Below are 24,397 nucleotides of genomic sequence, written 5' to 3' on the forward strand. Positions count from 1 at the left end.
AAGGATAATAATATTTTAAAAATATCTTAAATTTGGTTTTTTTTTTCATCTCAAAACTTCCATGTGCACTGCATCGCTTTTGGTTATATATTGAGAATTAAATCCGGTTTAAATTCAATTTGGTTTGAGTGAAAATTGGTTTAATTCTTGTTTGAATCAGAAATTGAAAACTAACTAAAAAATTGGGTGTAAATGAGACTAGCCGAGTCTAGTTTTGAATAACTCAAATTTGACGCATTAAAATTTCTTCGAATTCAAGTTAAATTTGAGTCAAATATTAATAAATTTAAAATTAATCCGTTTAATAATTAAAATTGGAAAAGTTGAGCTTTTATCAAAATTAATTTTGAATAGTTAAATTTATCTATATTTATAATAAATTTTAATTTAAAATTAAAATATTTTAATTAAATATATATATATATAAATTAGTTCGTAAATTAAGAATATAATTAAATTATGTAGAATTTAATTTTAAAATTTAAATTTAACTTATAAAAATATATATAAAATTTAAACTTAATTCTCTTATAATATTAATTTAAATTTATTTAATGAGACTGTTTTATGAGTTTATTCATAAATCTGTTTATAAATTTAAAAATAAATTGAACTTACGAATTTTAATACGAATATTATGGAGTTTAAATAATAAATTTAAAATTAAGCTCAATTTTAATTTATTTAGAAATTAAATCTAACTAAGTTAAAATTTTTATCAAATCAAAGCTAAAGTAATTTAATGCTTAGTTTATTTACACGCTGCCAAAAAAGGAATGGAGGCAGACCGACGGTTCTTTTTAGCGCCATCAGCAACTGCACCTAACGGTCACTTGAAGTCTGGTAGTTGGTATCTCTAGGAAAGAGATCAAAGAAGCAAAACGAGAGGAAGGGAAATTCAAAGAAGTAGAAATTTCACACTCAAATTTTTTAATCTCTCACTTTCTTCTCTACCTTCTCTTCAAATCTTCAAATCCCTTTAACAATGACTGTTTTGTCCCACTGTTAAGTGTTTCCTCCTTGTCTATCTCTTCACCAGCAGAACAGATTTTCACTTATGGGACTTCGTAAACTCTTCTCCATTTTCTCTCCTAATCACCAAAACCATGAAGACAAAATCCTTCCTTCTTACAGTCCCATTCGCGACAATCTCGTCAAAAGCCCTGAAAACCCCCATACTAATGGGTACCCAAGATCTTTCATTAAGTACTTGCGCAGCCTTATGTCCGGAAGTGAGTCTCAGTTAATTTTAGATGTTAAGTTTATTTTTGTTTATTGATTTATTGAAATGGGTTTGTGTTATTTTGTTGCTATGTGTAGAGAAAAGTGGTGGAGGGTTAAGGACGGACGAAGAAGAGAGAGTGTATTCTTGGCTATATGCATTGGCGCAATCGGATAAAGATTTGGTTTTTGAGTATGTTCAGTCCACAGAAAGGGGTGAGTAAGTTTTTTGTTTTTAAGTGAAAGTTTAGTTTTATAGACGACCGATGTGTTTGATGAAATGCCGGGTAAAAGAATCTTTTCAGTTTGATGTGTTAATAAGAAGCTAAAGCTAGTTCATTTCTTAACCAGAGTGCCTTTATTAAGGATAGCGTGATAAGTAGGATAATTTTTGTGTTAGTACTCGTTAATTCTGGGGACACGAGATCCAGTCCTGTTGATCTTGAAAGCCTGGTGGTTCAGTATAAGAAGTAATATAATAAGACTTGATCAGTAAACGTATCTGAATTCTACCTTTTTACAACTCTCTCTATCTAATTAATGTCCTGTTAACAAAAAACCTCGCAATATGATGCTCCTTCAAAGAAAGATTATCAAATGACTTAGAAGATATTACCTTTTCCCTGCATCTATTCCAGAACAATTACAATATATGATGTTTGGATGAACTCAGAAAAGAAGAATTAGGCCAAAAATGAAACTCAAGCCATCCTTCTCTCCAGAGTGGTTTTAATCATTTTCTAGATCCCCACTGTTGAAAGTGTTTTGATTCTCTGATGATATCCCCCCCCCCAGACACACACAAAAAATAACAAGGTGGTTATATTTTCATTTATATGAAATATAAAAATGAATCTGCACGAAAACATTAAAGAAGTCATTTGTTGGGGGAAATATGAAATGGATTGCATGTATTTGTTTTAAAAACTGATGTCCCCTAATACAGATTCTTGAGTTTCTACAAAGCTTTGCCTTCTCTTGTAAGGTTGAATAGCAATATCTAATTGATAGAAAAATAGGTAAATGGTTGTTCCTATATAATTTATCCCCCACTCTGTGTATGCTTTACCATTGGATGATCAGGTTATTTTCAAATGCTTGGGAGATAATCGAGAATGGTTATTTGAATGGTTACCACCAGAAAATCTCTCACAATTAGCCTATCTTGGAATGCATCCTATCCTTTCTTCATCCTGTCTTGAATGAATATTTATTATTATTTATTTACCTGCTTTGCCATGATGCCATTTTGTGCTCCTCTGTTTACTATGTATAATCATTACTAATATACTGCCTTGGACTACATATACTAACAAGTATCCTTTTCCTTTGTGCAGGCTTGAGCTTCACTGAAGCAGAAAGAAGACTGAAAGAAAATGGGCCAAATGTTCCTCTTGAGTATACTTTTCCAAGTTGGTGGCATCTTCTGTGGGCTGCATTTTTCCATCCTTTCAATATCATTTTGATTGTGCTGTCAACTCTCTCATACATAACCAGTGACAATCCAAATGGATGCATCTTGCTCATACTGGTTTTAATTAGTGTCTGCCTCAGATTCTACCAGGTAGCAGTTTTTTAAGTTTGTAGTCAAACAACTGGCTTCTCTCTTTCTCAAATAATTTGCTAATTTTCATGAAACATTAGGAATACATTAGTTCAAAAGCTGCCATGAAACTCTATGAGTTTGTTAAGCGGCCGGTAAAAGTTCAAAGATGTGCGGGCAGAGTTGTTCAGACAGAGTTACTAGTTCAAGTTGATCAAAGAGATGTTGTTCCAGGGGACATTATCATTTTCGAGCCAGGTGATCTTTTTCCTGGAGATGTGAGATTATTATCGTCGAAGCACCTTGTCGTAAGGTATAGAACCTCTAATACTTGGCCTCGTTTTCCTGGATCGGAGCTTTTAATTTCATGCCTTTCTCTTATCCTCTACAGCTGATTATAGAATACATTATCACATCTGATTTTTGAACAGTCAGTCCTCATTAACAGGCGAGTCCTGGACAACTGAAAAAACAGCCTACACTAAAGAAAATCAGAGCACTCCTTTGCTAGAGTTGAAGAATATTTGTTTCATGGTAGGTGTAACTATTCCTAGCATCGCTTAGTCATCATAAGTTTTTTCTGAAGTCAGAATGTGGGTTGCCATTTGATTAAGATAACAAATCTTGATTAAGAACTATTTATTTCTGTTAGTGTCTTAGTATATTTGAGTTCATAAAGACATGAATATTCATGTCTATGTCTCTAAGAAATACAAGGGCTTTGAATGTTTTCCAGGGAACAAATGTGGTCTCAGGTAGCGGGACTGGTCTGGTTGTTTCCACTGGATCCAAGACTTACATGAGCACCATGTTTTCAACTATAGGGAAACAAAAACCACCAGATGGCTTTGAGAATGGTATCCGACAAATATCCTACGTGCTCATTGGCGTTATGCTAATAGTAATGACAATAATAATTACGGCTTACTACCTGAAATCTCGTGCTTTGAGTGAGAGTGTTCTTTTTGGACTCTCAGTGGCATGTGCGCTTACTCCTAATATGCTTCCCCTTATTGTTAATACAAGTCTTGCAAAAGGAGCACTTGCCATGGCCAGAGACAGATGCATCGTCAAAAGCTTAGCCTGTATACGTGATATGGGATCCATGTATGTTAAAAATCATTTAGTTCTTATGTTTGATAAATTTTTATATGCACACATCCATAATATTAGTTAGCCTATATGTTTACATAATTATCATATTTTTTTTATTATTATTATTATAGGGACATCCTATGCATGGATAAGACTGGTACACTCACCATGGACCATGCAATTGTGGTTAATCATCTTGACAGTTGGGGGTCACCAAAAGAAAAGGTCTTACGCTTTGCATTCCTCAACTCTTACTTCAAGACTGATCAAAAGTATCCTCTGGATGATGCAATTTTGGCATTTGTATACACAAATGGATACAGATTCCAACCATCCAAGTATAGAAAAATAGATGAGATCCCTTTTGATTTTATACGAAGACGAGTATCTGTTATTTTGGAAACTGAATTCAATGCAGACGGCAGAAATGGCCATGTTCTTGAGAGGATCATGGTAACCAAGGGAGCATTGGAAGAAATAATGAAAGTTTGCTCTTTTATTGACCATATTAGTAAGGGCACCATGACCACTTTCACTTCAGAAGACCATAGCCGAATTCTAAATATTGGAGAAGAATTAAGCAACCAGGGGTTGAGGATTTTAGGAGTTGCAATGAAAAGGCTAGAAATGGTATGTCCGGATCACTTTTTTGGCTCTGTTTTTCTTTTATGCTGTTTCTTATATGTCATTATGTCTTCTGTCGTTTCCATGTTTCCTGAACTTGGATAATTTCCAAAAATAAACCCATCTATTATCCCTTTTCCTCAGTAGACGGTATCCGCAACATCTATAGTTAACAAGCTAAAAATTCTTTAGTTCTCTTACATATCCATTTGCAATGTTTCAGGAAAGAAGTGATCCAAGCATTACCAATTATGAGTTCACTGAATCAGACATGGTCTTCCTTGGTGTAATTACGTTCTTTGACCCCCCAAAGGACTCAGCAAAGCAAGCTTTGTGGAGGCTGGCAGAGAAGGGAGTCAAAGCGAAAGTATTAACAGGTGACTCACTATCCTTGGCAGTAAGGATTTGTGAAGAACTTGGCATTAGAACCACCTATATAACAACAGGTCCAGATCTTGAGCAACTCAATCAGGATGACTTTCATGAGACGGTTAAAAGAGCTACAGTGCTTGCTCGGCTCACCCCAACCCAGAAACTCCGCGTGGTGCAGTCCTTACAAACAGTTGGAGACCATGTAGTTGGATTCCTGGGAGATGGAATCAACGACACACTTGCAATTGATGCTGCCAATGTAGGTATCTCCGTCGACTCGGGAGCTTCTGTTGCAAAAGACTTTGCTGACATTATCTTACTAGAGAAAGATCTTAACGTTCTAGTTGATGGTGTTGAACACGGTCGCCTTACATTTGGTAATACCATGAAGTACATTAAAATGTCAGTTGTTGCTAATGTAGGAGGTGTTCTTTCACTCGTTATAGCAACTCTGCTGCTAGACTTTGAGCCATTGACACCAAGGCAGCTCCTGACTCAAACCTTTTTGTACAGTGTGGGTCAGATTGCAATTCCATGGGACAAAATGGAGGAAGATTATGTGAGAACACCACAGAAATGGTCTATGAAAGGCTTTCCAATGTTCATATTATGGAATGGTCCAGTGTGTACACTATGTGATATAGCAAATCTCATATTCCTGTGCTTCTATTACTCAGCCAATGGATCTAACTACAAATTCTTCCATTCTGCTTGGTTCATTGAAGGGCTACTGATGCAGACACTAATTTTCCACTTGATCCGAACGGAGAAAATCCCTTTCGTTCAGGAGATCGCCTCATGGCAAGTGCTGTGTTCGACAGTTGTGATTTCTGCCATTGGAATTGCAATTCCATTCACCATAGTTGGAGATTTCATGGGATTCACTACTCTACCAATGTCATATTTTGGATTTTTAGTTTTGCTTTTCTTAGTATATTTTACACTTGGCCAAGTGGTCAAGAGAGTTTACATTTTGATTTACGGAAAATGGCTTTAGATAACATTACTAACTCTTAATAAGACAAGCATCGCAATAGAAGTTGCTTGGAGAGAGAGCAGGGGAAAAAAAATTCTTTTCCTTTGTATATTATTGAAGATGAGCATAATAAATGTAGCTTTTCCTATGATACACTCTGCTCTGAGAATATTATTGAACTTGTAAAATTTGCAATATGAATGAAATATTGAACACCCAATAACATCTGGCAAACATGGAAGCAAAGAGAAAAGAAAAGAAGAGAAAACCAGCCGCTTAGATTTTGCAGTCTCTGGACCATATGCAACTCTTATTATATCCTCTATAATATAGGATGCAGAAAGAAGAAAACAGGGACCAAACCAAGCAATACTACACTCCTGAAAACTTGCTTGGCTGGTGAATTACCTGCAAAATATATTTCATATGCTGTCAGACTTATTTTCCTGTTCAATAATCTTTGTTACATCAAAAATTTTTGAGAGAATTACTATCAGGTCTCTAAATTTTTAGGGAATTCAATATTTCATCCCTATTTCAGAATTACTCAATTAAAGCACCATTGTAAATCAAAAATTTTAATCATTTTGCCAAAAAAGTCGCTAGTCAACTTGTTTTAATCTTAATCAAATGGGTTAAACAATATGCATATTTAAAATTATAAGGACTAAATAGTACATATAATTAAAATTATAGAAATTAAATAGTATAAATATTTAAAGCAACTAATGGTTTTTTTAACAGAACAACTGTATGAGAACGTTTTATTTGAGTAATTTTGAAATAGGGACAAACTAGTGAATTTCCTAAAACATCAGGGATTTCATAATAATTTGCTAAAAAACTTTTAAAGGAAATGGTGCTAGATATTAAATGTCAACCTCATTTTGTAATGAAGCAAACAAATATTTGATCATTTGGCTACTGGTTTAATGGTCTTCCTAAAATTTTTGTGACAATAAAGGAAAAGAAAAGAAATGTAGTGAAAAGAAAAGAGATGAGATGAGGTTAAACTATTACCAAACTGGAGATAATTGTTCCTAATGTTCCATTCAAAATCCCAATGCTTTCTATCATTTTTGAGAGTCCAATATGCCCATCCAAAAGAAGCAGCATCATAAGCATCAAGTTGGGCTTTTCCAAAATTTTGATAATCTGTCTGAGCTCCACTTGTCACATTCCATTCATTCACCCATTCCCCTGACAACAACACAATTCAGATTTGAGAATAACCTGTTAGATCGCACATAAATATAAGACAAATTTACTATCTAGTTTCTACGATATAGAAAACTTATTAATTGATCCCTTAATTTTGAAAAACATTCCTGAATTATAAAAAACCTACTAATCAGTCATTCCATTAACTGTAACCGTTAAGTATTTTATTATTTAGTCTCAGTGGTATTAACAAATTTATTAGTTAGTCCCTCAGTTTTTTTAAAAATATCTACTAATTAGTTTCTATGTATTAAGGATATTTTAGACTTTTCTGTAATTTAATGACTAAAATTAACAGAGAGACTAAATAGAAGATTTTAAAAATCTCGGAAATGTATTAATGTATTTTTTAAAACTGAGGGACTAAGTGTCACTATACCATAGGGACCAAATAGTAATTTTTCCAACATGTAATTTGGATTAAAAAAATGAAGTGTGGCTTCACTAATTCTTATCCCTTGATCTATAGAAATATAATACCACTTCATTTTGATTTTCAACTAGGTTTGAAATAGTTATCAGATCCAAAAGTAATACAATCTATTATTTTTATTTTTTACTTTTAATAGAGGAAAACAGAATGGAGTACCTTACCAATAAAAACAAGTGGACCATTTGAACTGCTCAGAGCCTGTAGTTGAGTTTCCCTACTCTTGTATATAAATTGAATATTATCTTCTGAACTCATATTAACAAAGAAAGTGTCAAAAAGATTGTAGTAATGCAAATCAACTACTAAGTTGTTGGAGCCTATATTAGCCTGGTAAAGTTCCATTGGATCAGCATTGCCAATTCTCTGACAGATGATGACATAAGCTGTAGATGAGTATTTTCGAACAATTTGGTAGCCTTGTTTATAATATGGAACCAAAACTTCCAAAGGAACTGAGGCAGCAGATGGTTCATTTAAAAGCTCAATTCCCAGCAAGGCAGGATGCCTTGCATATCTGCACTTGAAAATATTCATGTTCATGAGTTAATTTCATACTGTGGAATGTATAAACAAACTACAAAATATATCATAAGCAGCCGCCAAACTTAACCGATCCAAGATAAAACTAACAGACTTCCCTAGTTGAGTTAATCTGAGTGAACTGAAATATAAAATTAGTAAAGAAGTTAAAGCGTACATTTGGTAGATCCTAGGGGAATGCATTTGTACTCGTAATTGCATTTTTATTCCATTTATGGTGCTCCATCATGACTTATCAAGAATATGCTTTCAATGTGCATACAGATTACAGAAAGAGGAAGAGAGAAAAGTAATAAAGAAGAGAATAACTAGTAAGTTCCAAATGAAATATTCCAATATCATGGATGGATAGAGCTGGAATTTAAAAAGGCTATTTGTTAATAGACTCTCTGTGTTGGCCCCCTGTAAGTGCAGCTCCGAGAACAAGAAGAAGCCAAGGACCTATCTACTTGCTTATCAGCGGATGATACTAGAAACCACCAGGTATTCTCATATGCATAGATCAAAAGCTTGTATCTTTCAATGCAGGTAACCAAAGTTGAGGTTTTACACTGTCAATATCTCTGTTTCTTGCATGGATGAATAAAAAGTTGAACTATTGTGACTCTCACTTTTGTTTGAACACCTAGAATATTTGTGGCCTCTAATTTTGTTTTAATTCAGAAACGATGTTGACAAATATTATCTTCTCTTAGTTCTGCAATGGCAAATAATAATGATCTTCCATATTTAACACCAGCCACCGGAAGCTTTCTAGTGGATTGTAAACAATACACTAACTTATCTGAATTCTGAAGCATACCTTGAAGCTAGAAAATCTATAACATCCAGTGTTTGTGAGATATAATCTGGCGAAGTAGGCCAGCCTGTTGTACCATCTCTACTAGCGCTATGTTCCATCCCATTTTGAGAACCAGGAGCCGCATGTAGATCAATTATGCATTTTATATTATAGGCTCTGCAACACAGTTTTGAGGTATATATTGAAAGGAAAATTTTAGTTTGAAGTCATTAGTAATCCAAAATGGATAGACAGTAAAGCAGGACCTACTGTGCCCATGAGAATGCATTGTCAAGAGCTTCCAAGGATCCTCCTATAAATGGAGCTGGAGGATTAGGATCAAAAGCAATCCACCAGCCAACTGGTATCCTTACTGCATTTATCCCATGTCTATATAGAAACTTGAAATCTTCCATTGTAATAAAACTGTTTCTGTGTTTCTGCAGTTCCAAAAGGCAGAAATACAAAAATGAACAAAAAGCTGAACCTTATGACACACTCATACTGTCCTAATTTTAAATTTTTATTTACCTTATTATGTTGTCTTAGCTAGCATATCCTATGCTTCTCATCGAAGTCATAATTAATTTACCATAAACCAAAGAAGAAAACAATTTAATAGCATAATGGAATAGAAAACAGAGATTACCTTAAGAACATCTTTCACCTTACTGTGTCCATATCCATTTGCAAGTTGGTAATCTCCATGCAAATTATTTGCTACGATAGTCATTTCAAAAGTGGCTGCATTATCATCCCATCCTGGTTTCCCTGGATAGTCTGCTGTAAGCTGGTTTCCTATAGTTGCCTAAAAAATAGATTATATGCTATCATGCAAAATTATTAAAACTTTTGGGATCATATGAAAAGGCAAATTAAACAGCAGCAATCTCCAAATGCCACCTGGAATTTGGGTAGTTCCTTATTTCCCTTGTAGATAACAAAGGCACAGTGGATAAAATTGAGCTGGTTGTATTGGCAAGTTATTACAACATAGGCAACTGTTCCATATAGAAACTATCTGCCCCCAGCCCCCACTCCAAAGCCCCATACTTTAATAATAATAATAATAATAAAGAAATGATTTGAGAGAGACTGAAATTGGATGGTTGAAATCTTTTGTTCCTATTGCCAAACATGGCACCCTACCATCATTTGTTACAGTATGCCACAATATTAATACATATTGTTTTTTTCTTTTATCTTTTCCTGAAATCAAAAGAAAATGACATGAATTTACCTGTAGATAAGCCCCACTGAGAAGTTTTAGATGAACTCTATTGTTGTTATTTCTCTCAATATAAAATGATTTTCCCTCTGAAGATGTGTTTGCAGAAGCAGATATTGAGCACCCTTCACCTTCACATGTTAGAAACTGGCCTTGAGAGGTGCGAAACTGAAATTCTGATGCAGAGACCCTCCATAACTGCAAGAAAAGAAATCAGTAGGATAATTTGTATGCATAATAACGCTTCAACAGATCTCAATCTCCAAGCTTAATAATGAACATGAAATTAAAACAAATAAACCAAAACAACAGTGATAACAGACACCAAATAACCACCTTAAAAAACTAGTAGGAAACTGCTAGTATAAAGAATTTTGACTGCCTAATATTCCAATCTCCAACAAAGTATGTTGTAATAGTGCCATGGAAGGACCATCCATTTTAATTGCACCACATCAAATTGAATATACATGTCCCAGGGAGAGGGAGAGAGAGGCATGTCCATTATTAACAATATATCTTGAACCAAAGAAAATTTACATAAGACTAGTTATTTCCTCTTTAAATAATCTTTCTAACAAAATAACCAGATGTAACTTATGCTAATAGCTAAAAGAGCTTATCTTAGCGTCTTTGAGTTTGTTTGCTTCGAAAGAACCATATACATATTTCTCATATTGCTAATATTGCAGTGGCAGCATCATAGAAATACCATACATTGAGTTGTATCAACAGAAATATCAGAGAGGGTAAAAAATTGACCAAATTGGCGTTTCTTATATACATAGTGTGTAAGATAATTTTGCACATCAGTGCAGGAAGGAGAATTTGATCAGGCATCTAACCTTGAAGGTTTCCCATGAAGATGCAGCATCTCTATCCACTGTAACACCCATGCCACCCCCATTCTCTGCACACATATACTTCTGCAATGTCACTGACTTGAATTGAACTTCTGTACCATCCTACATTTGGACATTTGTTAGGGGTTCAATAAGACTGATAACAAGATACAAGAAAACAATTTCACAGAAAAAGAGGAAAGAAAGATCAGAGTTTAAAAAGATTCTCACAAGCATATCTCCATTAGGAATGCCATCAAATAGCGAAGGCTTAATCCAACCTTCCACAACCAGCCAACCTCCCAAATTTACTCCTCTAACTTTAGAGCCTCCTCTCAATCCCTCCACTTATATCAAACAGAACATTGAAAACAATTACAAAATATCTAATATTCTCTAAAAACAATTTAAAGAAATGGAAAAACAATCTCACCTGAGTATACTCCAGAGAAAGTAGCCCACCAAGTTAGTGCAAATGCAAATACCCATTTGCTAAGAACAAGTTCCATGAATAATGCAGGCCCCTACAGCATCAATCCAGCCAAAAATATAGAATTTACCTGGAACAGCAATGTTGAATAACCCAAATAAAGAAATAAAAGTATAATTCAATACCCACCCAAAAAAAACACCGACTTGGAAGAATCTTAGTAATCCCTTCCTTATCGCTCAGTTAATACCAAATTCAACAAGGTAGACAAGCATAATATCTGTATCTGGGTTTGCCTTTTCTCATAGTGAGCAATTACATTAATTAATACACAACTTTTTGGAATTCCATTGTGCTAATGAGTGAAGACAAAACAAAACCCATAAAATAAAAAGAAGGAACCATGTCTGAAGATTGCGAAGGGATTAAAAAAGGGGAAAGTGAAAGTGTTCACAAGGTAGTGTATGGAAAAGGAAGGAAGAAAAGGGTTTGCTTGCAGATTTGGAGGCGTTTTTATAAGTGGGTTTGGGTTTGCAAGTGATTGGATAATTTTAGAAAGGTAAGCAAGGTGAAAAAGAAAGAGCTTTTTGTTTTTAACCAGTGAATGATTCATGGTGAGGAAAAGGTTAAACAGAAGCTGGTGGAACAACCTTATCACTGCTAAATCCTACATTGTTCTTGTCTTCTTTAGTTCTTTCTGTGTGTCTGTGAGACAAACAAATGCTATGAACAGAAGAAAAGGCTTTTGGATTTTTTTCTTTTCAAAAAATTTTATTTTATACTGTTATGGGAGTTTTATTATTTAGTTCTGCAGAGGAAAAACTCATTAAATTAAAATGTATTCAATGTTTTAAAAAATATATTAATTAAATATCCTATTAGTTTCATCTGTTATTTTACTGTTTGGATGCTATGATAAAAAATTTTATTAATTAATTTTTTATATTTATAAAAATATTTAATAATTAATTTTTTATTAAAACAATTTTAATTTTTTTAATAATATAATTAATAAATTTTTAAAATTTATAAAAATATTTAAATATGTCGATGAAAAATTAAAAAGTGATTAATGAGTTTATTGTAGAGTGGGTCGTATTTAATTTAAATTAAAAAAATAAATTAAATTAATTAATTTAAAATTTTAATTTAATTTTTTATTTATTTCGATTTGATTTTTAATTTTAAAAATATCAGTTATTTCAATTTGATTTAATTTTAATAAAAAAAATTAAAAAATTAAATTAGTGATAATATGATATTATTTTTAATGATATAAAGAGATTCGATTATATTAAAATTAAAATATTTTAATTAAATTTAAAAATATTAAAAATAAAATATAAAAAATAAAAAAATAATTAAAAATTTAAATCGATGAAACTGAATCAAATTAAATCGATTTAATTCAATTTAATTTTTAATTAAAATTATTTCGATTCGATTTTTATAAATATCAAAATTTTAACTTTTAATTTATTTAATTTAATTTAATTTTAAATTAAATCGAGCAAATATTCACTATTTTTATAAAATTTTTAATTAAGGCGTTTTTTTTTATTTTTAATTTTATTAAAATAAAAAATAAAAATAAAATTATCGACATGAGCCTTATGACGCTGACTTGAGCAATCTGTAGGTTTCTTTGTCACCACCATCTTATCAACAGACGCGAAACTTTTTTAGGACTCGTAAAAATATGGCTTAACCATATGATTTCTTTTATTTAATTTTTACTATTTTTAATAAATAATGTTTTTTTTAATCAATAAACAATGTTTTTTGAAATGATGTTTAGTGTTTTTTTAACCTTATGCAGTTTAATATAAAAGTATAAGATATTATATTTTTAATTTTGATAAGGATTAAATTAAAATAAATAAGTTTCACACAGAAAATTAAATGTATACCACACAAAAAAACTCGCAACATAATTATATGAATCTAATTTAATATACATATTGATATTATGAGATTTAGATAATAGAATTTTACGGTGTCAATATAAACTTAGATAGAGAGAAAAGTGTTTTTCTCTTTTTATTAATTTTTTTTTATCTGCTAGTGACGTTTAATGGATTTTACAGTATCACATGTTTTTGTCATGTAGATTCGTACGTACAAAAGTGTCAAAATCCTTTTCCATACCAGACGGCCATTTAATTCTCTAGACGCATGCGAACAGGACTGTAAAATAGCTGGGCATGCTATCTCTCCTCACGTCACGTTACCAGTCTAGATTTCTTCCGCCGAATCTAAGCTCACTGGTGACCTGATCTGCCCCGCTTGTCTGGTCAGATCTTGAGATGCTAAAGGATTTGGTGAGTTATAGGTTAGCTCTGTTTTTTTGAATCTATTATTATAAAATAAGTATTCCTATTAATTTTGTTGTCCGTTTTTTTATATTTACTTTTATTGTAATGTAATAGTCATTTTTCTTTTTAATAATGTAAAATAAACTAATCAATTAAAAAAGTTTCAACATTTGCATTACATATTAATTTAAATATTTAAAATTTAAATAAATTGACCACATGTTTATATTTAAATTTAATTTTAATTAATTTTTAAAATTAAAATTAAAAATAAATAACCTAATAATTAAAATAATTATAAATATTTAATATTAAATATATTATTAATATAAAATAATGTTATTGTGAAATAAAATTTATTTACTATTTTAGAATTAAATATATCAGTTAATTATAATAAATATGAGCTAATATTATTTTAATATATAAAATTGATTTATATTTAAAAAATAATAAAATATTACATCTGTCCTGTCATATAAACTCTCCTATTTTGATTTTTAAAAATGATTATACAATGTAAAATGTAAATATTAAATTAATTTATTTAAAATTTAAATATTTAAATTAAAATATAAAATGATATAAATGGTAAATTGATCTTTAAATTATTTTTTTATAAAATAAATTATGCCAGATTTTTATTGAAAATGACAACTAAATTGAAAAAGGATGAGCAATGCAAATCTCTTCTAGAAAAAGTGGATTATTGATTGGGAGACAGATAGATTCTTTATGAAGCCGACCTTATTGGATTGAGATGGGACTCTTCGCTTTTTCTCTTCAAGGACGGTCTTGTATTTTGACATTATTCAAATAATCTCACCACTTCATCTATAATTTATATTATTTATAATTATATGAAAGAATATGATAAATAAAACCAAGATATAATAAATTAAAATAAAATTTTCATATTTCACTTTTTTTTAAATAATTCAAAAATAATTTATGTATTTATTTAAATAATGAAAAATTAAAAACTGTATAACATTGGGATAGACTGTAGAGCATCACTCCCCGATGGATATGATAAAATTGTGGATTGGCCTGGATGGCTGATTTTGATTGTTGGGCTGACCACTACAAGCAAATTCAGCCCAATATTCCAATCCTAAGAGGAAAAAAAAAAACCCATAAAATTAAGTGCTTTGACTTGGAGAAAAGATTTCTTTAATCAAATATATAAAAAAAAGCCAACAACTTGAATTTGTCCCAAGAGTCTGAACTAAGGTGTGATCATTCAGTCGGTTTGGTTCAAAATCGAATCGAATTAAATAAATTGAAAATTAAAATTTTAATATTTATAAAAATCAAATCGAATCGATTTTGATCAAAAACCAAATTGAATTGAATCGATCTGATTCGGTTTGATTCAATTTGATCGATTTCGATTTTTAATAAATTTTTTTATTTTTTATACTTTATTTTTAATTTTTTAAAATTTAATTAAAATATTTTAATTTTAATATAATTTAATTTCTCTATATTCTTAAAAATAACATATTATTATCACTAATCGGTTCGATTCGATTTTTTTGATTTTTTTCTAATTAAAACTAAACCGAACTGAAATAATTAAAATTTTTGAAATTTAAAACCGAACCAAATTGAATTGAATAAAAAATCGAATTAAATTTTAAAATTAATTCGATTCGATTAATTTTTTTGATTTGAATCAAATAGTGCGCGCATGGAACTCAAAGTCTTCTGAATACCTAATCTGTGTACATACATTAAATATTAGATTGCTATCTCTTTACAATTTGGATTTTCGATACTTAATCATGCATGCACCAACCCAAGTTGACAAGTTTATTTCCTTCTTCTTTTTTTTTTTTTTTAATTATGGCTTATATTTTAGGATATATATTTTTTAAAAGAAATCGTCATTCCAAAGAATTAAAATCCAATCTTTGTCTTTAGCAACCAAGTCCAAATGGTTGCTTATTCAATTGAAACTCAAATCTTAAATGACAATGACATAATTCTTTTAACATTTTGTATTCAAGAAAGATACGCTTTGATTCAATGCACCTTTTGGAGAGTGGGTACCATCTCAGTACCTTAATAATAATATAAATAATTAAATAAATAAAAATAAACTCTAATCACAGATTATTTATAGGAATTTAATTAATGTGAATCCAATCCAAAAATCAACATCAAGAGCTTAGAAGAAGTCACCAGGCACAGTAATTAAAAAAATAAATATTTTTGAAAAAATAAAATTAAAGGCAAAGCATATAATTATGGAGAAGAGAATTGAAATGGTTCTCTTTTCCTACAAGAAATGAGTTCCAGAATAGTGTAGCAGAGGAAGGAGTCTGTGTCTCTGCGAATCAATCTGTACTTTCTCAATGACTTTGATGACATCGAATCTCTTTAATATTGATAAAAGTGATCTTATTCAAAGCTTGCCAGTTTGGATATTTTTAATTTTTATATCTTTCTCCTCCTTAATTATTTTCCACTTCCCTAACTCTCAGGGCTCCTTGCTTTTTTTTTTTCTTTCTTTTTTTAAAAATATATATATACATATAAAGGCTTTTAGTCAGAAAAATATTTTTTAATAAAATATTTTTTAGAGTGAAAACATAATTACATATTTTCTTTTAACTTCACTTAAAAAAGACATTATAAACAGTGATGATAAGTAAGTTGATTCTTGGAAAGGGAGTTGTTTACCAAGGATGATTTGAGAACCGCTCCTTTGTTTGTATGGTCACATGGATTCTCTGCCAGCCCTTACCTCTCACTGACTCTTTGCTGTTTCCCTGAACTGCAACTCTCTGCTTCCTCTCCATTCTTCCCCATCTTGCCACGTACTCTTTCTCCTTGGAATCTACTGATCAAACGGTAGGTTTTTCACCCCTTCCCAATCAAACCAAACAATTATCATTGCTCTCGAGACACCCGGCCCCTTGCATTCTTACCAATGAAACCGAATATTTACCACCAAACTTCTATGCCTCACAAGCTCTCCTTGGCTTTATCACTTAATCAATTTTCTTAATATTACTTATGGCATTTTTATTTCGTAATCATTCTTTATTGGATATAAAATGTCAATGAAAAGCTATGTTTATATATAAAAAGAAATGCTTGTTGCCCGAAATCACACGTAAGATGACAAATCCTTTTAGCCAACAAAGACTAGGAGACTTGCAGTTGCATTATGCAAGTTTTTGTGCACTTGTGTAATATTTTATCCTCATAAATTCTCTCTCTCTCTCTCTCTCATTCGCAACGTACCAAAAAATCTCATGCAATTTGGCATAGAAATTGTTAGACTAACTGATCAAGTTGCCCTTTAAAAAGAAATGAGAGAGTTCCTTGTAATGAGAGAGCCTCAAGTTCATGGTTGGTAGAATGGTCATGGAAACTGTTGGGCTCCAACAAGACCTATTTGGTTATGGCTACAGAGATATCTGTACTTCTCTTGGAGGAGCTGGAGAAGAAGAAGAAGTTTCTTTTAATGAAACTATGTCTGGTTTCAATTCAAATCACTGGGATTCTTCACCTTTTTCAATGGGTCCAAATAGTGTGATAGACTGGGATACAAATTCTTCTTCTCAAGAAAACTGCGCTCGTGATGATGGATTTCTCGCCGGAGGATTTTCTCCGGCGGGAACTGTTGGCCGCCGGAAGAGACAACGTAACAGAAGTGTTAAGAACCAGAAAGAAGTTGAGCATCAGAGAATGACACACATTACTGTGGAACGCAATCGGAGAAAGCAAATGAATGACTATCTTGCTGTGCTTCGATCCATGATGCCTCCATCTTACGTTCAAAGGGTATCACTCAAAACACTCTCTCTCCATCTTCAATTAGCAAAAGCTTGAAAATTTGATCTGATTAGATCTGTATCCTTGCAGGGAGACCAGGCATCAATCGTGGGTGGAGCCATTAACTTCGTAAAGGAGCTAGAGCAACTTCTTCAATCCCTTGAAGCCCACAAGAGACTCAAGAAAGATCCATCAGACACTGATGATTTTTCTCGTGTCTTCTCAGATTTTTTCACCTTCCCTCAGTATTCAACTCATTCAACAACAACAGCAGAAGATCATGAACAGTCATCAATGGCAGCCAAGAGGCAATCAATCTCTGCAGAAGTTGAAGTGACAATGATAGAAAGCCATGCTAACCTCAAAATACTAACAAGAAGACACCCAAAACAGCTATTGAAGATGGTGGTCGGGCTGTACTCTCTTTGCCTTAGTATTCTTCATCTAAATATTACAAGTGTTGATCAAATGGTCCTCTATTCTTTCAGTGTTAAGGTTAGTTTAATCAGTTTATTATCTTTTTTCCCATTTAGAAATGTTAAAGGCTTATTCTTAGTATGGAACTTATGCAGGTTGAAGAAGAGTGTCAACTGGCTTCTGTCAATGACATTGCAGCTGCTGTGTATGAGTTGGTGGTTAGGATGCAAGAGGAAGCTATTTCTAATTACTCATACGATCGTTAATTTTTTCTTTTCTTCCAAGTGTTTTCTATTTGCATATCCTTGTCCAAATGAATTGGTGCAATTTAGCTTTAATCTTGTCTCTTCTTCTTCTTTTGTGTTATCTTTATAATTTTCAAATAACTTTTTGCATTATGAATTTAGATCTGCGAACAGAATTTAATTTCAGTCCAATAAATTTAAAATAACCATGATTATATAAAATAATAATAATAATAATAAATTCATAGTTATAGTCATACCATTCTCTCAATATATTTTGTTTGACTCTTGTTTTGTTTTTTTTTCTTGTAGCTAATATTGAATGAATGCAGAAGGCAGAACTATATCTTTAATATTAGTATATATGGGTTGATCATTCATCCAAATAAAATGATGGGACCATACATGTTCTTAGGTTTTTTGAAGTGAAATGAAAAAGGTTGACATCTTTCCAATGATTCAGTCCAGAATTAGCTCTTTTTTTTTTTTTTCCATTCATTATTTTAGCTTGTCAAGCCAACAAAATATTCTGAATAAAGCTTCAACTTACTGAATATGGATTGTAATGCTACATGTGCTCATCAGTGCATGGCCTTGTACTTTCTTCCAATAATGGCCTCTCTATTATTATGTGATAAAAAATAAACTACTCTATTTTTTTAAAAAAATAAAATATACTTTCTATTATGTTTTAAATAATTTTTTTTAAAATTTAAATTATATGTCAAAATTATATTAAACAGAAATATATATCCGAGTGTGTAGAAGAATTTTACGTGGTTTATATATTGCTAGACCTGTGAGAAAAATCACCTCACCTGAGGCACCGCTATATCCGGAAGTGTGATAATATGGAAAGGGGAAAGGCAGAACCTGAAAAGCCAAAGAAAAGGGGATTCGAATTTTATAAATAAGAACAAACAAGTACGAAGGAAAGCAAGCTAAGCTACAAAGCTCAAAAAGAAAAAGCCATCTACGAGTGTGGAGGTGAAGCAAAGCACCAGTAGTTCTGTCATTGACAGCTTTGGAGATCTAAGCTCTCTCTATATATTATGGCCATGTATACTTATATGCATGTCTGAAAACACGATATGATACATGGGCATCAATAATATGTATAGCTTCAACCTATGTTACTTGTCGGAACTAGGGTCTATATGCATTGGGGTTGAACTCCAAATTTTAAAATCTTAAAGAATATAATTTTATTTGCAGGATAATTTATTATACAATCTCTTATTTAAGTTCTGTTGTTGTTAATATGTTGATTACTTATTTTTTTAAAAAAATAATTATGTGATTTAATCATTAATGCCCTTATTTGATTCAAATATTCACTACAATTTTTTAGAGTTTAGGACAATAAATTTTAATAAATGAATTGTTTTTTTTAATAAGATTATAATTTTTATCTTTTGCAATGGAAACAAATATAATGATCCTCAAATTATTGAGCTTTTAACTCTCTAGCTTTTTAGAGAGAGAATTCTCTCTGTTTCTTTTCATCTTTTTTCCTTCTCAGACTAGCAGAGAGTCTCTGCCCCTTGTGGGTTTTAGAGAAGCAAGGGAAGCCAATCGTTGGTTCCTCCCAGCAAGGAGTTCGTCCCGCCCACTATGGGGTTGTAAATGGTAGTTTTTATTGATTTTGTGATTGATTACGGATGTTTGCGCTGATGGAAGATGGCATGCATGAAGTTCGCCGTTGTGACTAATGGATGCTCTTGTTAGTAATTTATGGTTTATTGTTTCTTTTGCCTGGTAGGTTTTGTAAGAGAGCCCAGATTATGGTCTTCTCAATCTTGATCTGTCGCCTGAGGTGTTGATAGCTTGTTGTTGATGGCATCTCATTGGACACAAATGTTCCAAAATATGCGAGGGAGACACCAAAGAGTCCTATTATCTCCATTTCTGGCGATATATGTGTTGATATGTGGTCTCTCTTTTTGAGTTTGCTTCTTTTCTTTCTTTCTTAAACCTCCGTTTAAAGGTCTCCTAGCTTTTAGTCGTTACCTTCTGGGCCTTAGAGCTTTATCTGCTTTTGATCTAATATTCTGGGTAGGTTGCTAAAGGGGAGGCGACGTTGCATGCAAGTATTTTCTTAATTCCGCAAATTGCTCAGTTGGGTCGGCTAGACTCGTATAGCTTAGGATTTTATTTGGGCTTGCGCTTTTTCTCTTTACTGTATGGGCTTTGCTAAATAGGTCTGATTGTATTTCCTGCTTTTATCAATGAATTAACCTTTATCTTTGATAAAAAAAAAAAAAATTATAGCTGCAATTTAAGCATATATAATAGCAATTTGCAAACATTATCTTCAACCCGGAATGTGGTATTGATTCTATTTTCTTGAATACTCGCACTCAAAAGAACAATACCAATTCAAGATCTTTTCTTTAAAAAAAAGTCATCCGAATTTTTAGACAACTTTTATGGGTGAACAGCAGCAGATAAAGAGCATGTACGCTTGGGATTCTTGAAACATTGTCTGGGCCTTGACTTCCTCACTGTCACAAGCCGAGGATAGGTAGGTATGTGAACCAAGCGAAAAGTTGAAAACCTCAAACGACATCATAGGATCCAACCCAACCAACTGCCAATAACCTACCAGCTCGAGCTCAACTGTGCAGCAGCAACCACCAAGTCCAACCAACATCTTGTTTCAAGCTAGTCTAGGGTTAGATCAAAGGCATCTTATGAAAGAGGCTGGTTAAGCAAGCCTAATCATTCAAGAACAGTATATACACATCCATTCAAAATATAACCAATGAGTTTTAATTCAATAGTACGACCACATAAACTCCCAAGCTTTTTTGCCCTTCTGTTATGTACTGAGACCTTTGTTGCTATCATTATTACAAGATTATGTGGCATGTTCTCCACCAGAAAACATGAATATTCAGATGGTGGTTAGCTGTCAATCCAGGAAGCAAGCAAAAACCACATATTATAGCAAGATGAGTAAGCATTTATATGAAAATCCAGGCCAACATTAACTATGCATAGCAGAAATAAAGGTATAAAAGTTTTTTTTTTTTAAATTAAAAAAATATTTTTTATTAATTAATTTTCATAAAAAAATGGTGGAAAATGCTTTCCTAAAAAATATTTTTTTAGTGCAAGAAGAGCCTTAGTTTGTAGTAGCTTCCTGATAGACAAAAAGAAGGAAATCATGAACTTTGTAATTTCCCAACAATAAGTTCCTTTTATAATTTATAATGCATCTTTCACTACAAGCATTTAGGATCCTTGAAAGGTTCGTTTTTAAAGCAAGCCTCCTATCGTTTATCTCATGATTTTCTTATGTACTTGGTGCAAACTCATCACTGAAGAATGTCTATAATTCTTGATTCTGCAGTTAACTAACCTGAAGCATGAGGCATCCCTGCAAAAAAAAAAACAAAGCTTTATGCTCACGGAGGAAAGACAGAATCCTGGCTTCTGCCATGTCTGGATGATGATGACTTCCCACTAGACGAAAATGACCTTTTCATTGAAATTGGACCCTTCTGTAATGCATGCCCTATTGATGAACTTTTCTTCAGTTTCCCAAAGCTTAAATTCCCAGTACTTCCACTCTTTGAGACATTCTTCGATTTACAGTACTTGTGTTTCAAGATTTGAGCATCCAAGTTGTCTTCATGTGGAACAACATTAGCCAAGTTATCGTAAATTGCTACAGTAGAAGAGGAATCCGTTGACACAGACAAACTCATAGGTTGCCTTTCTGTATCTGCTGTATGTAAACTGCCAACTAAATCACTTTGTACCCGCCAATGATTCCTCAAAAGAGAAAGATTCTGACTCATCTTGGAGTTTCCTGAATTTCCTTCATCATCAATTGTTAAAGCAAAATTCATATCTTCTCCATTTCTCACTTCACTAGTTCCATCCTCTCCGACCAGATTGCTTACTAATCCGCCGTTATCCTCAGAATTCTCCATCTGGGTTTCTCTCCTTGAACTCAGATCACTTGAAGCAGGCATTGATAAATCAACCTGAATATCGAAATTGTCGCATACTATTGGGGCACGACATAGGGGGCAATTCTTGTGTGACCTTAACCAAGTATCAATACAAGGTATGTGAAAAGCATGACTACACTTTGGCAAGAATCTAAGACTCTCATCTTCCTGAAACTCATTCAAGCAAACAGAGCACTCTGTTCCTTCTATAAGCCCTTCACCTTTTTTATACTTAAACACCGCAATCGAATCAATGATGGATTGCTGTAGACCGACGGTGTTGATGAACCATATGGGGTGGTTGATTTCTGGTCCTTGATCTTCATCAAGAAAATCTTCTTGGGTACCAAAAAATACAGGCGGACTTCTTGAACGTCGCTGCCTTGTGTAGCGAGCTCTTAAAATTGCGCAGATGAAACAAATGAGAAATGCAAAACCAATCAAACAACCCAGGACGATCATAGCAGTTGCGATTAGATGCTTTTGAGCATCATTCATCGGATTCGGCAGAGTTATAGTTATTGGTGGCGGCGGCGGCGGCGGTGGCGGTGGGAATTGTGATCCGAAGAAAGGAGGAAATGAAATTCCATTAAAACGAAAGGTTTTACAAATAGCAGGGCAGATTTGGAAGCAAGCACCATTGCACTTGCCATCGATATTAATATTAGAATCACAATCTAGCTTGCAAAAAGCTTTCAAGTTGTTTTCTATGAGTCCTATTTTCTGATAAGCAGGATCAGGATCCATTACTGAGAAACAGAGGAGACGGGAGAGAGTGAAACTGAGAAATTGGGTGTATGGAATTCTGAAGGGAAGTTGTTGGGTCCTTATTAGTTTCATCCATATCCAATTGATGATAACGGAGACTTCTTGGTCAGCTTTTCCACAAAACTTTACAGAAGTGGTTGGAAAATATATACATAAATAAATCAGACTGTTTTGATTTTACTTTTAAATGTGGTTAATACCTCAGATAATCAAACCATTAAAAAGTACTTGGTAATTTTTTTAAAACCAAAATATAGTTACATTTCGAATTTTGAATTATTGATAACCGTTCGATTTTATATTTTATTTAAATTATATTATTAATAAATTATTTAAAATTATAATATATAATACATAAATTCAAAATACTATTAAATTAATTATAATATTCATTATTACTTGATAATAATTATATATAGAGAAATTTTTTTTTTAGGTGTAACGTAATTAATGAAAATTTATCTCTTTATTTTTAAAATTTAACACTTTCGTCTCTAAAATTTAATTTCGTTAAAATATATTTTTCTATAAAAAATATCGTTAATGACAGAGAACTCAACACTTTAATTTCTGAAATTTAATTTCTGTAAATTTATAGGTTTTTATCTCTCAAAGAATTGAAGAAAAAACATATATTTTTATCTTTAAAATATTACATAATTAATACATTTATCTCTCTATTTTTTAAATTTAATACTCTAATCTCTAAATTTAATACTCTAATCTTTAAAGTTTAATTTCGTTAAAATTTAAAAAAATAATTTCCAATTCAATCTTCATAAATAAAAATGTCAATAAATTTAATATTTAAATTAAAAAAGATAATAAAAATAAAATATATAAAATTTAAATTATTAAAAATAAAAAATTAAAACTCTTTTGTATAATAGCGTTTGTCGTGGATTTTGCCATTTAAAAAATTCATTAAAATGTCTTTAATATTTTAAAAAGTATACTAGTTAATTTTTCTATCAATTTTAGTCATTTAAGTATTATAAAAAAAATTTAAAATATTTCTGATATCGAAATACTAATTAGTAAATTTTTTACTAATTTAAGAGATTAACTAATAATTTTTTAAAATATTTAATAATAAAATTAATAAAAAAATTAATTAGTAGATTTTTTCAAATGTTCGGAAGATGTTAATACAATTTTTAATTTTGAAGAGTAAGTAGTAAATTTTTTATATTATATAAACATTATTCATTTTGTTATAATAAAAATATTTTTAGAATTATATTTATTCTTTTTTCTTTAACCAAATAAAAATTATTAACTTAATAAAAAATTTTGATGAAAAAATATTAACGGAATTAAAGTGCTGGATTGTAAAAACTGAAGGAACAAATTCATTAATTAGATATATACTATATCTCAATAATTAAAAAATAATTTTTCTTTATATATATATAAAATTAATTATATTTTTAAATTTGTTTTTAATTATTATATAATAAATTCTTATTATTTATTATTACACTATTAACAGTAATTATAAGTTATTCTTAATAATTAAATTAATAGGTTAATTTTGAAATAAATATGAATTAGTGGGATCTAATAATTCTTCTTGGGGCATTTAGTAGAGTAGC

The 24,397-nt window shown here is 31.6% G+C and overlaps 4 protein-coding genes across 5 annotated transcripts; 2 read left to right on the forward strand and 2 right to left on the reverse strand.

Annotated features, from left to right (window-relative positions):
• The first annotated feature begins 846 nt into the window (after positions 1–846).
• LOC110628541 (magnesium-transporting ATPase, P-type 1) lies at positions 847–5,979 on the forward strand. Its single transcript, XM_021775260.2, has 8 exons — positions 847–1,232; positions 1,321–1,437; positions 2,559–2,785; positions 2,866–3,077; positions 3,196–3,298; positions 3,501–3,871; positions 3,991–4,489; positions 4,707–5,979. The coding sequence occupies exons 1-8, from the start codon at positions 1,058–1,060 to the stop codon at positions 5,850–5,852; spliced, it is 2,850 nt and encodes a 949-aa protein (XP_021630952.1). The 5' UTR covers positions 847–1,057; the 3' UTR covers positions 5,853–5,979.
• Positions 5,917–12,029, reverse strand: LOC110628542 (probable glucan 1,3-beta-glucosidase A). 2 transcript variants are annotated; one of them, XM_021775261.2, is made up of 11 exons: positions 11,496–12,027; positions 11,310–11,400; positions 11,108–11,223; positions 10,880–10,999; positions 10,047–10,232; positions 9,456–9,614; positions 9,077–9,246; positions 8,828–8,983; positions 7,647–7,999; positions 6,852–7,031; positions 5,917–6,239 (listed from the first exon to the last, which is right to left on the reverse strand). In XM_021775261.2, the coding sequence occupies exons 2-11, from the start codon at positions 11,383–11,385 to the stop codon at positions 6,154–6,156; spliced, it is 1,602 nt and encodes a 533-aa protein (XP_021630953.1). In that variant the 5' UTR covers positions 11,386–11,400; positions 11,496–12,027; the 3' UTR covers positions 5,917–6,153. The 2 variants fall into 2 exon arrangements, with proteins under 2 accessions (XP_021630953.1, XP_021630955.1); XM_021775263.2 differs by lacking the exon at positions 5,917–6,239 and having other exon boundaries at positions 6,873–7,031; positions 7,642–7,999; positions 11,496–12,029.
• Positions 12,030–16,789: 4,760 nt separating this feature from the next.
• On the forward strand, positions 16,790–18,178 carry LOC110627945 (transcription factor bHLH94). The gene is made up of 3 exons (XM_021774360.2): positions 16,790–17,419; positions 17,501–17,905; positions 17,983–18,178. The coding sequence occupies exons 1-3, from the start codon at positions 16,982–16,984 to the stop codon at positions 18,091–18,093; spliced, it is 954 nt and encodes a 317-aa protein (XP_021630052.1). The 5' UTR covers positions 16,790–16,981; the 3' UTR covers positions 18,094–18,178.
• Positions 18,179–21,108: 2,930 nt separating this feature from the next.
• On the reverse strand, positions 21,109–22,925 carry LOC110627348 (RING-H2 finger protein ATL54). Its single transcript, XM_021773621.2, has one exon. It carries the CDS (start codon positions 22,872–22,874, stop codon positions 21,483–21,485), a length of 1,392 nt encoding a protein of 463 aa, XP_021629313.1. The 5' UTR covers positions 22,875–22,925; the 3' UTR covers positions 21,109–21,482.
• Positions 22,926–24,397: the final 1,472 nt, after the last annotated feature.

Source organism: Manihot esculenta, chromosome 12 (genome assembly GCF_001659605.2).
Source record: "Manihot esculenta cultivar AM560-2 chromosome 12, M.esculenta_v8, whole genome shotgun sequence".
NCBI lineage: Eukaryota > Viridiplantae > Streptophyta > Magnoliopsida > Malpighiales > Euphorbiaceae > Manihot > Manihot esculenta.